This window comes from Nicotiana tabacum, chromosome 16 (assembly GCF_000715075.1).
Source record: "Nicotiana tabacum cultivar K326 chromosome 16, ASM71507v2, whole genome shotgun sequence".
Lineage (NCBI taxonomy): Eukaryota > Viridiplantae > Streptophyta > Magnoliopsida > Solanales > Solanaceae > Nicotiana > Nicotiana tabacum.
The window spans coordinates 99,408,115-99,425,001 of record NC_134095.1 but is presented as its reverse complement, the minus strand read 5'-3'; the positions used below and the strand labels follow the sequence as shown (position 1 = coordinate 99,425,001).

Sequence of the window (16,887 nt, the reverse complement as noted above, 5' to 3'; positions counted from 1 at the left end):
TCATCTCTTGTTTATAATGAAAGACAAGGGGACATGTCTCGCTTTAAGTGTGGGGTGGAGGATGGTAGTAATTATTATGGATTTTTAGGTTGTTTCAATTGTTTTGGATTGTTGGAATGTTTTGGTGGTGTGGTACAATATATAATGTTTTGGGATTGCGTGATTATTTCACTTTTGTTTTTAAATGTTTTGGTGATTTAGTATTGTTGGAGTAATTGTTCTTAAACATATTTTTTTAGTAGTAATATTGGCGCGGCCCGATGACGGATTCTTTTGGATAGGAGTTCTTGAGGGACTGAGTTTATTGAAAATAACAAAAAGATTATAGTTTTTATTTTTGGTATTTTTAGGTAGTATAACAAATCCCCCTTGGTTTTTCTTTAAGCCACGGTTCTTTTCCAAGGGTTTATTTTGAACCGGGCATATGTAGTTTTTCAGTGAGCATATGTAGTTGTTTTTAGGGTTTTATTTATTCTTGTATATTAAATAAATGGATGCAATCTATAGAAGAGAACTCATAGCGTTGACACACCTGAACACAATAGAACTTAGAGTGTAACGCTTAGTCTTAATTGTTTAATCTCACTGAAAGTGCCTTAATTTGTATGTTTGTACTGAATTGAATGCTCGTAATGGAGTGTCTTGATGAGCTGATCTGGAATGAGTCATATGCCATGTGTGGTGAGTATTTGTGTAGTCCATGTATTGTACTTGTGTCTAGAACTTGCCTGGTATGTGAGTTGAAGCGAAATTTGAGGTGATGCTCGGTTTGAAAAATGATGTTTGGCTTTCTTTGACCTTTTTGAGCTTAATTGCTTATTAAAAATAAAATTTGTCCCTAGTAAACCCTTTTGAGCCTTCAGACTTTTTGTTTGGCACCCACATTACAAGCCTATACCCTTTTATTCTTAATTGACATTGTTTTGATCCTTTTACCTCTTACAGCACTTTAATTATGAGAAGAGCGCTAAAAGAAGTAAGAAGGAAATAAGTGTGGGGTGGCTTTTGAGTGGAACCAATAAAAGGATGAAAGGTGCACTTATGTCGTAAACAAATACACCACTAGCAGAAATTGAGTGACAAATTTCTGTGTGTCTTGCTCTAGCTAGTGGGAATAAATTAATAGAGTGCTTAAAGAAAAAGGGTGTATATGTGGGATGACATTGTGTATAAATGAGCAGTGGGTTGAAGAATTTATGCTAAAAAGTGCTTGTGTGATGTGTTAAAGTGCTTAGGGGTTGAGTCACTATTCCTAAATACATCCTACCCGTCCCTTAGCCTATATTACAACCATGAAAAAGTCCTAACTAATTTTGGATCGAGCTAGCCTACAGTAGTAGAGATTTACATTAAGGGCAAGCTTATGGTATCAATTGCATGCATGTGACCTCTTTTGTGAGATTGAGTGATTTCCTTGATATATGTGGGTATATGAATTGAATGTGATGGATTGAACTCAGTTTTTGTTGATATAATTGTGAGGGCATATGATTCGTGACGGAAAAGTAAGTCTTGACTTCTATATAGAGTACTTTGAGGAAGTGTGAATATTGCATGGCACTTGAGAGCCGACTTTGAGGCTAGGATTGTTCACTACTAGGAGTGATACATGTATATTGTTCTAGGTGTAATGCGTTAAAGGAAATGGTTGAGCGAAGGATTCTCTAGAGAATATAGTTGATTGCTCGAGGACTAGCAATTAATTAAGTGTGGGGTGTTGATAATAGGCGAAATCTAAGTGATTTAGCTATTGTTTATGCGTCCGCTTGATTATATTCCGATGGCATATTATGGTTAATTGATGAAAAATAGGCTCCAATTGTGATCTGTATATATTGCAGGATGAGGAGCCTAAATGATGCTTTCAAGAGGAGATTGGAATGATTTATGAGCAAGAACAACCCCTAGGAGTCGAGTGTGCGCAAGGACGAGACGGAAAAATGGACAAAATCGAGCTACTGAAGCGCGCGAACTACTGCGCGAAGTTCCAAACTTCGCGCAATAGTTCGCGAAGTTTTCTGCCTGGAAGCCAAGAGAAGCGCGTGAACTATTGCGCGATCTTTCAAACTTCGCGCGATAGTTCGCGCGTGTCCTATCCGGAGAGACTTTATTTAGGGGTAAAATTGGAATTCCTTCTTAATCCCACTCAACTTACATAAAGCAAGAACTCCATTATTGGGGAGATTAGATTTTGAGGGGAGTAAGTGCAAAAATACTATTCATCCTTGAGAGAGAAAGTGAAGGAGGAGCTTCATCTTGGAGCTAAGAAAGGAGAAGAAGAAGAACATCTTGGAGAAGGATTTAAAGAGTTCTTTCAAACTTTCTTCTTGTTGATTGTTAATATTATGTTTAATACTTTTATTATTGATTTTTGTATGATTATGAGTAGCTAAAAACTCTAATATTCTTGGGTCATGGATGTTAGATAATTATGTTATTTGAAGCTTAGATTGAAGATCTTGAATCTATCGTTATGGGTTGTTTATTTGATTCTGCTTCTAATTATTTTACTGTGTAGCTAACAGTGAATATTATTTAGGAATCTTGAATTAAACTTGACAAAGGAAATTCTTGGTTGCATATAGAATCAAATAGAGCAAGATCCGGATCCTAGGCATCGGGTGAAAGATTCACAATTAAGATAGAACTATACTTAATTGCCTTGCTTGGTTGAAAAAAAGGAGTTGTAAATGCATTCTTGCTAATATTAATACCATAGACATATAGGTATTAGTTTAACTTGAATAGATGCATAAGAACTCGAAAGATTCTTATGAATATTATTAACCTTATAATCAATAACCCGGATAATTCAATAAATCAATCTTAAGCTAAAATAGTAGCATGATCTCTAGCAAGTCCATGACCCTGGAATATATTTATCCAAATTGTTATAAAAATATTGTGTAATTGGTGTAGTAATTTTGTATTGAATTATTGTTTAATTACTAGGTAAATTGTAAATTGGTTCTTTATATATTTTGTGATAATTTAGCTTGAATTGATAGTTGTTTGAGTTTATATCAGTCGATAAGTTGATCACAATTCCTCGTGGGAACGATACTCTACTTACTACTATATTACTTGTCGATCGCGTACACTTGCGTGAGTGTTTTGGTCGTAACAATGAGCAGCTGAGGCTTGAGAGGTTCAATAAGTACAAGCCTCCTGTATTCAGTGGTCTAGCATCGGATGATACTCTGGGAATTCTAGATGAGTGTTACATCATTCTCCGTACCATGGGTATATCAGGATCAAGCGGTGTTTCCTTCGCTACTTTCCAACTTCGAGGGGTCGCCTATGAGTGGTGGCGCACCTATGAGTTAGACAGTCCGGATGAGGCTGCTTCACTAACTTGGACTCAGTTTTCAGATCTGTTCCTAAGAGAGTATGTTCCTCGGAGCCTCAGGAACATATGGCGTGCAGATTTTGAGCATTTGCGCCAGGGTGCTATGACTATCTCAGAGTATGCTATCTGTTACACTAGTTTGGCTAGACATGCCCCAGCCTTGGTTTCTACTATTTGCGAGAGGGTTCGTCGGTTTATTGAGGGCCTTATTCCCAGCATCAGGTCTAGCATGGCTCGTGAGTTGGAGATGGATATTTCTTATCAGCAGGTGGTGAGCATTTCTAGGAGGATTGAGGGTATACATGCTAGGGAAAGAGAGGAGAAGGAGGCCAAGAGGTCTTGAGAGTCGGGTCATTTCTCTGGTGTCTGTGCCCCAGTAGCAGGTCGTCATGGTAGGGGTTATATGAGTCTCCCTGTCCATTCAGCTCTTCCAGTAGTTAGCGGTATTCCAGCTCCTCCTAGACCTCAAGAGCCTTATTATGCACCTTTGGTATCTAGCGTGTCTCCTACGTGGAGTGCTTTCAGAGGTCAGTCCAGCAGACCTGCCCCAAGCCAGTCACAGCCACCACGTCCTCCCAGAGCTTTCTTTGAGTGTGGTGACACACGCCATGTGGTGAGGGATTGCCCTAGACTTGGGAGGAGTGCGCCTCCACAGACTTCCCAGCCACAGCGCGCCCAGGCTAGGTTACAGCTCCAGTTGCTACCCCACCTGCTCAGCCAGCCAGAGGTGGAGGTCGGGGAGGTAGAAGTCTCTCTAAAGGGGGAGGCCAGGCCAGATACTATACCCTTCCTGCCTATACCGAGGTTGTTGCCTCTGATTCTATCATCCCATGTATTATATTGGTCTGTCACAGAGATGCATCGGTTCTATTTAATCTAGGCTCCACTTACTCTTATGTGTCTTCTTATTTTGCTCCGCATTTGGGTGTATTTAGGGATTCTTTGAGTTCCCTTGTTTATGTTTCTACTCCTGTGGGAGATTCTCTTGTTGTAGACTCTATTTATCGATCGTGTTTGGTTGCTCTTAGTGGTTTTGAGGCCAGAGCCGATTTATTGTTGCTCAGCTTGGTAGATTTTGATATTATATTGGGCATGGACTGGTTGTTGCCCCATTATTCTATTCTTGACTGTCACACCAAAACTGTGATGCTGGCTATGCCAGGTGTATCGCGTGTTAAGTGGAGGGGTACTTTAGATCACACTCCCAGTTGAGTTATTTCTTTTCTTAAAGCCCAGTGTATGGTTGAGAAGGGGTGTGACGCGTATTTAGCCTATGTGAGAGATGTTAGTATTGATACCCCTTCGGTTGATTCAGTTTCAGTAGTACGGGATTTTTCCGATGTGTTTCCAGCTGATCTTCCAGGCATGTCGCCTAATAGAGATATTAATTTTGGCATTGATATGTTGCCGAGCACTCAGGTCATTTCTATTCCTCTGTCTCGTATGGCTCCTCCCGAGTTGAAGGATCAGTTACAGGAATTTCTTGATAAGGGTTTTATTCGGCTCAGTGTATCACCTTGGGGTGCTCCTGCCTTGTTTGTGAAGAAAAAGGATGGTTCTATGCGTATGTGTATTTATTATCGCCAGTTGAACAAAGTTATAGTTAAGAACTGTTATCCTTTGCCTCGTATTGATGATCTATTTGACCAGCTTCAGGGCGCACAGGTGTTTTCTAAGATTGACTTGCGCTCAGGTTACCATCAGTTGAATATTCGGGAGCCAGGTATCCTGAAGACTACTTTCAAGACTCGATATGGTCATTACGAGTTCCTTGTTATGTCATTTGGGCTGACCAATGCCCCAGCAGCCTTTATGCATTTGATCCATAGTGTGTTCTGGCCGTATCTTGGCTCGTTCATCATTGTCTTTATTGATGATATTCTGGTGTATTCTTGAGTCGGGAAGATCATGAGCAACACCTGAGGACTGTGCTTTAGACTCTGAGAGAGAAGAAGTTGAGTTTTGGTTGGATTCAATGGCATTCCTAGGCCACGTGGTGTCGAGTAAGGGTATTCAGGTGGATCTAAAGAAAATAGAGGTCGTGCAGAGTTGGCCCAGACCATCCTCAGCTACAAAGATCCGCAATTTCCTTGGCTTGGCGGGTTACTACCGCCGTTTTGTTAAGGGGTTTTCATTGTTTGCAGCCCCTATGACCAGACTGACCCAGAAGGGTGCTCCATTCCAGTGGACGGAGGAGTGTGAGGCGAGCTTTTAGAAGCTCAAGACAGCTTTGACTACAGCCCCAATTTTGATACTATCTACAGTTCGGGATCTTATACGGTCTACTATGATGCCTTGAGGATTGGCCTCGGAGCAGTGTTGATGCAGGACAGTAGGGTGATTGCCTACGCGTCCAGACAGTTGAAGGTACATGAGAAGAATTACCCTGTCCACGACCTTGAGTTAGCTGCCATTGTTCACGCCCTGAAGATCTTGCTCCATTACTTATACGTGGTTCCTTGTGAAATTTATACTGACCATCGGAGCTTGCAGCACCTGTTAAAGCAAAAGGATCTAAATTTGCGCCAGAGGAGGTGGCTAGAGTTGCTGAAGGACTATGATATCACTATTTTGTATCACCCGGGCAAGGCCAATGTGGTGGCCGATTCTTTGAGTCACCGGAGAGAGTTTGGGGAGTTTGACTTATTTACCAGCATCGGAGAGACCTATGGCGATGGATGTTCAGGACTTAGCTAGCCAGTTTGTAAGATTGGATCTTTCGGAGTCCAGTCGGTTTCTAACTTGCGTGGTTTCTCGGTCTTCCTTATTTGATCGTATCAGGGAGCGTCAGTATGATGACCCTCATTTGCTTGTCCTGAAGGAAAAGGTTCAGCACGGTGATGCCAAAGATGTGACTATTAGCGATGATGGTGTATTGAGGATGCAAGGTTGGATTTGTGTACCCAATGTTGATGTGCTTCGGGAGTTGATTCTGGAGGAGGCCCATAGCTCGCGGTATTCCATTCATCCGGGTGCCGCAAAGATGTATTAGGATTTGAGGCAGCACTACTGGTGGAGGCGGATGAAGAAGGACATAGTTGGATTTGTAGCTCGGTGCCTCAACTGTAAGCAGGTGAAGTATGAGCACCAGAGACCGGGTGGATTGCTTCAGCAGATAGAGATTCCGGAGTGGAAGTGGGAGCGGATCACCATGGACTTTGTAGTTGGGCTCCCATGGACTTTGTAGTTGGGCTCCCATGGACTTTGAGAAAGTTCGACGCTATTTAGGTGATTGTGGATCGGCTGACCAAGTCCGCTCACTTTATTCCTATGTGTACTACTTATTCTTTGGAGCGGTTGGCAGAGATTTACATCCGAGAGATTGTACGTCTGCATGGTATTCCAGTGTCCATCATTTCAGATAGGGGTACTCAGTTCATATCACGATTCTAGAGAGTCGTTTAGCATGAGTTGGGTACTTGGGTAGAGTTGAGTATAGCATTTCACCCTCAGACGGACGGACAGTCCGAGCGCACTATTCAAATTCTTGAGGATATGTTCTGTGCGTGTGTGATCGAGTTTGGAGGGTCTTGGGATCAGTTCTTACCATTGGCGGAGTTTGCTTACAACAATAGCTATCAGTCCAGTATTTAGATGGCACCATATGAAGTTGTATATGGTAGATGGTATAGATCCCCAATGGGTTGGTTTGAGCTGGGTGAGGCCAGATTATTGGGCACAGACTTAGTTCAGGATGCTTTGGAGAAGGTCAAGGTGATTCAGGATAGACTCCATACAGCACAGTCCAGACAGAAGAGTTACGCAGACCGAAAGGTTCGTGATGTTTCCTATATGGTTGGAAAGTGGGTTCTGCTTCGAGTTTCGCCTATGAATGGCATTATGAGATTTGGGAAGAAGGGAAAGTTGAGTCCAAGGTTTATTGGGCCATTTGAGATATTGAGGCATGTTGGGGTGGTTGCTTATGAGCTTGCCTTACCTCCCAGCTTGGTAGGAGTTCATCCGATATTTCATATCTCGATGCTCCGGAGGTATCATGGCGATCTGTCGCACGTGTTGGATTTCAGTTTGGTCCAGTTGGACAAGGATCTATCTTATGTTGAGGAGCCAGTGGCAATATTGGACAGGCAGGTTAGAAAGCTGAGGTCAAAGAATATTGCATTGGTAAAGGTTCAGTGGCGGGGTCAGCCGGTCAAGGAGGCGACCTGGGAGACCAAGAAGGATATGCATAGCCGTTACCCTCATCTTTTCACTATTTCAGGTATGTCTCTATGCTCGTTCGAGGACGAACAAATGTATAAGTATAGGAAGATGTGACGACCCAGACGGTCGTCTTAAGAATTTACGCCAAGATCCCCTATTAACTGCTTTCCCCGAGTTTATTTCTGCTATTTTGATTTGTCGGGATGTTCTGTTTTGCGTTTCGGAGAGTTTTGGGACACTTAGTCCCTAAATGAGAGCTTAATTGTTGGAAAGTTGACCGTAGCCGGAACAGTGTGAAGACGGGCTCGGAATGAAAATTCGATGGTTCTGTTAGCTCCGTTGGGTGATATCGGGCTTATGGGCATGTTCGGATTATGTTTTGGAGGTCTGTAGCTAATTTAGGCTTGAAATGCCGAAAGGTCGAATTTTGAAGTTTTCGGTTCGATAGTGAGATTTTGATCCGAGGGTCGGAATGGAATTCTGGAAGTTGGAGTAGCTCTGTAGTGTTGAATGTGACGTGTGTGCAAAATTTCAGGTCATTCGGACAAGGTTTGATGGACTTTTTGATCGAAAGCGTATTTCTAGAGTTTTGGAGTTCTTAGTACCACAGGTGCGGCGCCGCAGAAGTAGCTCAGTGGTCGCAGAAGCGGAAATGAGGAAAGGGGTCAGGAACCGCAGAAGCGGCATATGGAACCGCAGCTGCGTGACCGCAGATGCGGATTTTGGGTCACAGGTGCGAGATGGAGTTTTTAAGTGAGAACCACAGAAGCGGTTCCCCGACCACAGAAGCGGTATCGCAGATGCGATTGTTTGACCGCTGATGCGGTAACAGCTGGACAGAAATATAAAATTTTGAGGGTTTAGTTTCAAAAGTTGAAAATTCGATTTGGAGCTTGGGAGAGGGCGATTTTGGGAGGAAATTGAAGAGGAGATCAGTGGGTAACAATTCTTTAACCCTTTCTAGTTATATTCCATCAATCTATAGTCAGTTTTTCATTTAATTTCGGATTGGAGATGAAAATTGGGGAAAAGTTGGAAGAAATTTCTTAGACCTAGAATTTGACTTTTGACTGGGAATTTGACCTTATATTTGGATAAGTTTGGTATGCATGAACTCGTGAGAGTATGAGGATTCTAAAAATATAAATTTTACCTGATTCCGAGATGTGGGCCCGAGGGGCGTTTTGGTCATTTTACCTAATTTCGCGTATTAGCATAGAATTTCTTTGTAGCGTCAGTTACTTGAAGTGTTATTTACATTATGCAATTGAATAGATTTGGGCCATTTGGAGTCGAGTACTAGTGGCAAGAGCGTGGTTTCGAGTTGATTATTGAGTTGGTTCAAGGTAAGTGGCTTGTCTAACCTTGTGTGGAGGACCTTCCCCTTAAGATTTGGTATATTTGATGTTTGAAATGCCTTGTACGTGAGGTGACGAGTGCGTACTTGAGCTAATTGTTGAAAATCTAATTTTCTTAAAGTAATTTCAATTGTGTTCCATTTCCTGTTTTATTTTACTTGCAATTTAAACCTGCTGTTAACTTAGAAAAAGCATGTCTAATTGACTTAACTGTTTATTTGCATAAACTGCCTTAATTGAATTATGTGAAGCATGTTAGATTAGAAGTACTTGTTTACTTGATACGAAATTGAGCTTAATTGAGTATTCTTGTATTGTTGCTGTATGTTTTACTTTAGGACTACGGTACGGCATCCTGGGAGATCCCTTGTACGTATTCATGGTTTGAACTGCGATGCGGGATACCGAGAGATCTCTGGCACATATATTGAGAATACCAAGAGATCCTCGGGATACTAAGAGATCCCTAGTATATATTGAGGATACCGAGAGATCTTTGTGATACAAAGAGATCCCTAGCATATATTGAGATACCGAGAGATCCTAGGGATACCAAGAGATCCCTGGTATATATTAAGGATACTAAGAGATCCTCGGGATACTGAGAGATCCCCCGGCTATTTCCTTGTGATTGTTTTTGCCTCTGCTTCAGTTATTGAATTCCTTGTTTTCTTGTATTAAATTCTTAGTGTTAGTTTTCGACTGTACTGCTTATCTTATACTGTCATATCTTATATTTTTAGTTATTTTATCTCAGTAGGGATCTGATCTTCCTCGTCACTACTCGACCGAGGTTAGGCTTGGCATTTTCTAAGTACCGATGTTTTGTACTCATGCCCTTTCTGCGCATGTTTTCCATGTGCAGATCTAGGTACCTTGATTCAGACTTACCATCCTTGAGGCGAGGCGACCCTTCAAAGACTTCGAGATATATCTGCCGCGTTTGCACACCGAGGAGTCTCTCTATCCTCTCTTGTAGTTACAGCCCTTATGTATTTACTTGTTTTAAACTATTCTGGAGTTAGAGCACTATGTAATATCCTTAGCTTATGATTCATGGGTTTTCGGGTTTTGGTAGAGATATATATATTGGATTTGAGAGTTATATTTTGTATGTCGAGCGGCACTTTTAAAAAAGTGCCGTTTTATTACATTATTTCTGTATTAAATTTTATTCTTCCACAAAATGGTTTATCTTCCGCGTTTTACGCTTACCTAATCGTAGAGACTAGGTACCATCACGATGTTTCACGGAGGGCAAACCTGGGTCGTGACACCTAAAGAGAACTACTCCATAGATATCGAGCAATTCATCATAACAATTGTTGATACCCAATTTTTTCTTATATTTTGTATATGCATAAATACCTTCAAAATAGCATATATATGCATATATAAGCATGCACAAGGTTTTTATAATTTTTTCCATAATTTCAAGGATTTAAATTGATTTATTTCCTTCCCTTTTATTCATAAAATCCCCAAAAATTATCCCTCAAATTATTGTTGTGGTGATTTAGTCATTTGATTTCTATATTTATGCCAAAATATGGTTAAAAAAATTTTATGCATTTTTACAATTGCATTTTGTATTTTTAAAGCTAAATTGTATATAATTGCAATATTAGCTCCATTAATGTATAATTACATTTATATGCATAAAATCGACCTTCTACATTTTTAAAATGTTAAATATATATTTTAAATCAGTTTAGTATACAAAATTATTTTCCAGAAATTAGTTGTTATTTATTATAAATTATATAGAGGAAAATTGGCTATTTAAAATATAGCCAGATTTACATTTCAATTGTAGCCTAAATTAAACCCAACCCCAGCCCAATTTCAAATTAAAAATACCCTACCCAAACCCTAAACTCGCTTACCCAACCCAAGACCAATCAAATCCTTGTCGTTGATCTAAAAGATCAATGGCCCTCATGAGTTCTTATCTTTTTTTATCCCAAACGACCCCTTAACCCTATCTCATTTCTCAAATCAGGTGCCTCTGTATCCTCTTATCTCCTCTCCTCTCTCAACCCATCAACCTAAACCTAGCTCCTTCAACCGTCGACTCCCTTCTCCGGTCTTCTCCGGTGATCTCCCTTCAACTCCTAAGCCTCCAACGGCTCCTCTATTGCCATGCTCGCCTTCTTTGAGGCCTTCAAGGGTCCTGGGCCACACCGACTTGCATCTAGGATTTGACATCTGGTCTGTTCTTGGCTACTTCAGTATGATTTCAAGCGAAATCATGTTGTACTTATTATGATCCTTGAGATTTTAGACAGGTTCTTTCATCTCTACTTGAGTTCTTCTGAAACCCTAATTTTTGCTTACATCTCCGAGATCTGTATGATTTTTAAACCATTTGAGTCTGTTTCTTTGATGTTTTACACTATCCTTGTAACTCTTTAGAAAAATCATCGATTTCAAAGTGTTTTCACCTTCTTCTCAAACTAGGGTTTTCGGAACCTCTTCTAAAACTTTGTTTAAACCGATTCTTTATGTTTTAACTTCTATCTCTTGCATATTTCGACTGACTCTATGATTTTACTCCCTTTTCAACTCGCCTATATTGAAAACCCTAATTTCTTAGTTCTAGTCTTGGGGTTTCTGAGTTTTGTTTGATAACGTGTTCAGTTAATCTATAAGTTTCTGTGATTCTGTGATTTTACCCTATGATTGCTTGTTAAGGTTCCTAATTGTGATTATTCCTGCCTATTGAATGATTTTACCCTATTTTGTTCACCAATATTTTTTATTCTTCACTTATCCTACATGTATCATGCTTATTCTGCTAATTCAGACTATGCTCTACATGAATCCATAATTTATATATGATTTTCGTCCTACTCGACCTCTTAGAGTTCTGGTTTTTGCTTACTATGTGCTTGTTCTTATAAAGTTGTGCTAAATTAGTGCTATTTTCTACTTTTGAATCCTTGAGTCTTTGTGATTGATCTTTCACTGATCTCGCATGATATCTATACTGATTTTTAACCTTGTAAAATATTTTCTGACCTTATTCTACGGTTAATTATGCTATTAATTGATTTTTTAAGTCTTTTCCTTGATTGAAATATGTTGAACCTAGCCTCTATTACATGTTCTGTACTTGTACTATGCAGAAAATATTTCCTTATTTGTTATGCTCGGCCTTATACGATTTCTTTCCTTATTTGCCACATGTTTGTTACCGTTTGAAATTGACTCCTCAATTAAAGGGAGTACTTACCTTGATTTTGCTCTAATTGATTCTGAGTTCCATAATTACTAATGAACTTTGATTTTTACCTTATTTGCTACCTGCTTTCAAACTATATATACACACTCTCTTATTAGCACAAACACACGAACACTCTTGGTTCAAAATCTCTCTCACTCTCACACTTAAAATTTCTGCTCTCTTTTGTGCTACTTGCTACTATTCTAAGTTAGCCGACTGCAAGCCAAGGCTAACCATTGTGTTTTCCTGCTCCTTCAATTTGCTTACTGTCGTCTTTACTGGTATGTTCTAGTTTCAATTCAAGTTCCAACAACAATATGGTTCTTTTATTGCTTCAGTCCATCCTGTTTCTAGTTTGCTTTTACTTATGGTTTTGCTGTGAAACCTGTAGTTAATATGTTTACATAATTAACATGTTAAACTTCCTTTCCTTAGGATCAGTATGAGCATGTTACCCCTTTTATATAGTTTGTCTCCATGTAATCTTGCACTACTTGAACTTTGATATGAACCTCCTTGTAAAGTAGTCTGCACTCCTAAACTTGTATGACTCTGGGATTGATTCTTAAGTCATATACTGAACCCCTTAAGCCTTGCTAATTATGCGACTATGCCTGATTAGTGTCTTGGGCATAATTCCAAAGACTTTTGCATGCCATGTGTTTACCATTATGTGTTTTCCATGTCCCCGATTCCCATTTACCCCTGTGTGAAACTTGTGGTGTTAAAACTTCTCTGTTCTATGTGTAGTGCTGAACCTGTTATGGTTTAAACATTGATCCCTTGTTTATTGACTGCCCTACTCTTTTAAAAACTATCTCATTGAATAACTCTTTTGTTGTTTCACAAAATTATTTTAAGTATCCTACAAATACAGTTTTTCCCATTAAACCTTTTCAATTTGTGTCCAGCACTTTCACTCTACTCCTAAGTCAATAAGTTCTGCCCCCTCCAGTATGTGTACTGCCTTGGGATCCTCTTGAGAATCCTCTAAACTCTGGCATACTGAGGCTGGCCTTTCCACACTGCACTTATTTAATTTTGGGTACCGAGTCTAGGTGTAAGCACTGCACGGGATCCTTGAGATCCTTAGGGAACTTTGATGCACCTAGATTATGATATTGTCTATATAATTGAGGCATTTGAGGATATTTAAGGCTTTGGAAACTTGGGCCTATTTGTAGGCTCCCTATATAATAACTTCTTATTTTCTTATTTACTAATGTAATTCATTTATATGGTCTGTAATAACCTGAAAACGAATATTGGGGTAATTAGTGAAAAGGGTGGGTAGTTACATGTTTGTGGGGTAATACGGGTAGAAACCATGCCTATAGGACTTTACAATTTGTTGTGTTTACCTTTATAAATAGAAAACATACCTATAGGACTTTACATCTTGTCATGTTTATCTCACCATGTTAGAAATCATGCTTATAGGTCTCAATTGATTCCATAATAGAAATCATGTTTAATGGGTCTTAAATTAGTTTCACAAGCAGATGTCATGCCTATAGGACATAATCCAAATCTGACTTCTGTTATAACAAGTGTTTATGTATGTTTCCATGTATCATCATGCCTGCAAGTCTTCAAAATCAGTATTAAAATCAGATATCATGCCTATAGGGAACAACATAAGATTTTGCCTAAAGATTTCAGACTAGTTTAGTTTTAAATAATTAATCCGGTTAACGTTTAGTTCACTTCTGAATGTGTTTAACTAGTCGTTTATATGTCCTTAAACGAGTTCTTTTAAAAACTATCTTAATATGTTATTAGACAACATGCCTATAAGGGTTAAAGAGTCCGTTTCAGAACCTTCCTTGTTTCACTATATAAAATGTAGTATTTCACGTATAGGCAAGCCTGTAGGGGGTTTTCAAAACTTGCAATTCTGAAACTGTTTCTGTGACTTAATGTTGTTCTGGTTTAAACAAGCTTTAAAATCAATAGGCAATTGATAGCGTCACTACTTCTGAGTTTATAAAATAAACTGCATGTTTTCTGTACATTCACTTAGATATTATGTCTTAGGATATTATTTAACAAAAGGGCTTTACTTGTGTTTGAGTCGTGCCGCTTACATGCCTTATTTGTGGAGGTAAACTGAGCCTCTTATTTGCTCCTTCTTGTTCTTCCTTGCTAAAGTCCTAACTGTTCTTGCATGTCGCCTTAGTATTTTCACCTTTAAAACCTTAGGGGTCCATCTAGAACCACCTATAGGTAGAGGTCCTAAATCCCTCCGGGACCATTAAGAAGGGGAGGGTAACAGCACGCAATAGAGATCGTTGACCAACACTCACTTTGAATGACCACTAAGGGGATGTGAAGGGTAGATATGGGATATGATGACTACGCGCTAATGTCACGTGTAGCCCCTCATTGAGGAATGTTTATCGGACATTGTGTGGGGTAATCCTATAGGCTAACCAACCTAGGACTCCTCATTTTCCAAAATTCCTTTTTCTATTTAAAACCTTTGTTTTATACAACTTGTTCAAAAAATATTTATCTTATTACTTGAGTTATCCAAAGCGCTTTACTTGCAACTTATTTGTTTGAACTGTTTATGGACTAATTTGTGAATATAAGTTCGGTTGGAACCCACAGTTGTGGACCAAGAGGGGTGCCTAACACCTTCTCCTCGAGGTTATTTCGAGCTCTTACCCTAAATCTCTGGTAATGCAAACCAATCCAAGAGTTAATCACTCTGGGTGCCCTAACGCACCGTAATCCGTTAGGTGGCGACTCTTCAAATACCCAATTCCCAAAAGAAAATGATTTATCACACCCCATGAATGTCGAAACCCGGACTTCTTTCTCCGCGGAGGGAGAAAAGGGGGCGCGACAACAATGTTTAAGTTAAAGGAAAACATAGAACAATCCAAACTCTTGTCTTGAGTGAGGATTGAATGATGAAATCCTTGTGCTTTTGCTTCTCCACCTCCTCCTTGGCTTACTTAGGTCTAAGATGTGTCAAAAGTCCCAAAAATAACATTTTTTCATGTATATAGACCAAGTAGGGTTGAACCCAAACAAAAATACCTTTTCTTATGATAAATAGGACAATTACTCTGTAAAATTAGCACAGGCACGCCACATGGGGCGATGCACCATGCGGGGCATTAGTGGGGAAGTTCAGAGAGTTTATTTCTGATATGCTGCAAGAATTTGCACAGGCGTGGCGCACTGCGGTAGTTGGGAATCTAAGAAAATGTAAAACACAAAATTTGTATCCCTTTTAAACAGCTTTCCAGCAATATATTGTGGAGCCCAAACGGATTCTTGAGCGAAAGGTTATGTGCATTTTACTGGACAATGTGCAGTATGCCTGCTCGATTCTTCGTTTCATTCTTAAAGTGCATAACCATCCATTGATCCCCGAACACGATCCCGACTTAATTCTTGGGCTTTTACTCAGATTTCAAAGCTACAGAATAACTTGAATTTATTCTATAACATCTACATAACTCGAAATCACTCCTACAAGGCATAAAACACACAATTAGTGCAAAACACTAGCAATTAAAGCTCAAACTCAATTAAAGTGCAGTAAATTGGAATATAATAAGTGACTAAAATATGAGATTATAGCCTACCATCAGTAGTTGAGTATTATAGCCTCGTTTCCCTATTTACTTCTCATTCTCTATTCGGTTATAATTATGTAACTTGTCAGGAAGATTTCAGGATGAAACGGAACACTTAGTTCCAATATTTAAAGCTTAAGTGAAATAAGTGACCAGATAATGAAATATGTGTAAATGGCCCCGGAATAGAATTTTGATGGTTCCAATACCTTTCATATGGTAATTTTTTACTTAGGAGTATGTCCGGATATTTATTTTGAGATTCGTAGTTGAATTTGGCTTGAAATGGCGAAAATAGGAAATTTGAAAGTTTGATAGTTTGATCGGGAGTTGACTTTATTGATAACGGGCTCAAAATCTGATTTTAGAAATTGGAATAGGTCCATTATGTCATTTATGACTTGTGTTCAACATTTAAGGTCAATCGGACTTGATTTGATAGGTTTCGACATCGAATGTAGAAGTTGGAATTTCTTAGTTTTTATTAGGCTTGAATTGGGGTGTGATTCATACTTTTAGCATTGTTTGATGTGATTTTGGGCATCGACTGAGTTTGTTTCATGTTTTAGGACTTGTTGGTATATTTGATTGAGGTCCCGAGGGCCTCAGGTGGATTTTGCATAGTTAACGGATCAAAATTTGGACTTAAGGAAAATCTGAAAAATTTCCAGGTCTGGTGCAATCGCACCTGTGGATATTTGACCACTGGTGTGAGCTCACAGAAGCGAGTTGTCCATCACAGATGCGGCCAGGTGTGGGCTGGGGCAGTGATCGCATAAGCGGGTCACACCTGCGAGGGTTCAATCGCAGAAGCGCAAGGGAACTTAGTGAGGCAGCTTTGCAAAAGCGGCAATGTCGCCACAGAAGCGTGACCGCAGAAATAGTCTTGTTGTCCGTAGAAGTGGGGAAAGTTGCAGAAGTAACGTGAAGTCTCGCATTTGCGAGACTGCAGATGAGGCCAAGTGTACTGTATAAGCGAAACCTCTGGACAGAATAAAAATCAAAGGGTTGCGGGATTTTGGCTTTTACGGTTTAGGGCAATTTTTGAGCGAGAGGGAAATCTTGAGGTAAGTCACTTGTGATCATTGTTAGTCAATAATATTGAATTATCATTGAGTATTTTGACTAGATTACGTAATTTAGAGATGCAAATTCGAGGATTTGGGCCTAGGGATTTAAAAATAAGATTTAAGGATTTGG

General features: G+C 39.5%; 1 protein-coding gene across 1 annotated transcript in view; it reads right to left on the bottom strand.

The window, feature by feature from the left end:
* Nucleotides 1–501: 501 nt before the first annotated feature.
* The window catches only part of LOC142170336 (uncharacterized), a 111,088-nt gene continuing 94,702 nt past the window's right edge, over nucleotides 502–16,887 (bottom strand). The window contains exon 2 of the mRNA XM_075232227.1: nucleotides 502–532. Coding sequence (XP_075088328.1) covers nucleotides 502–532 — 31 coding nt within the window. The remainder of the gene's footprint in view (nucleotides 533–16,887) is intronic.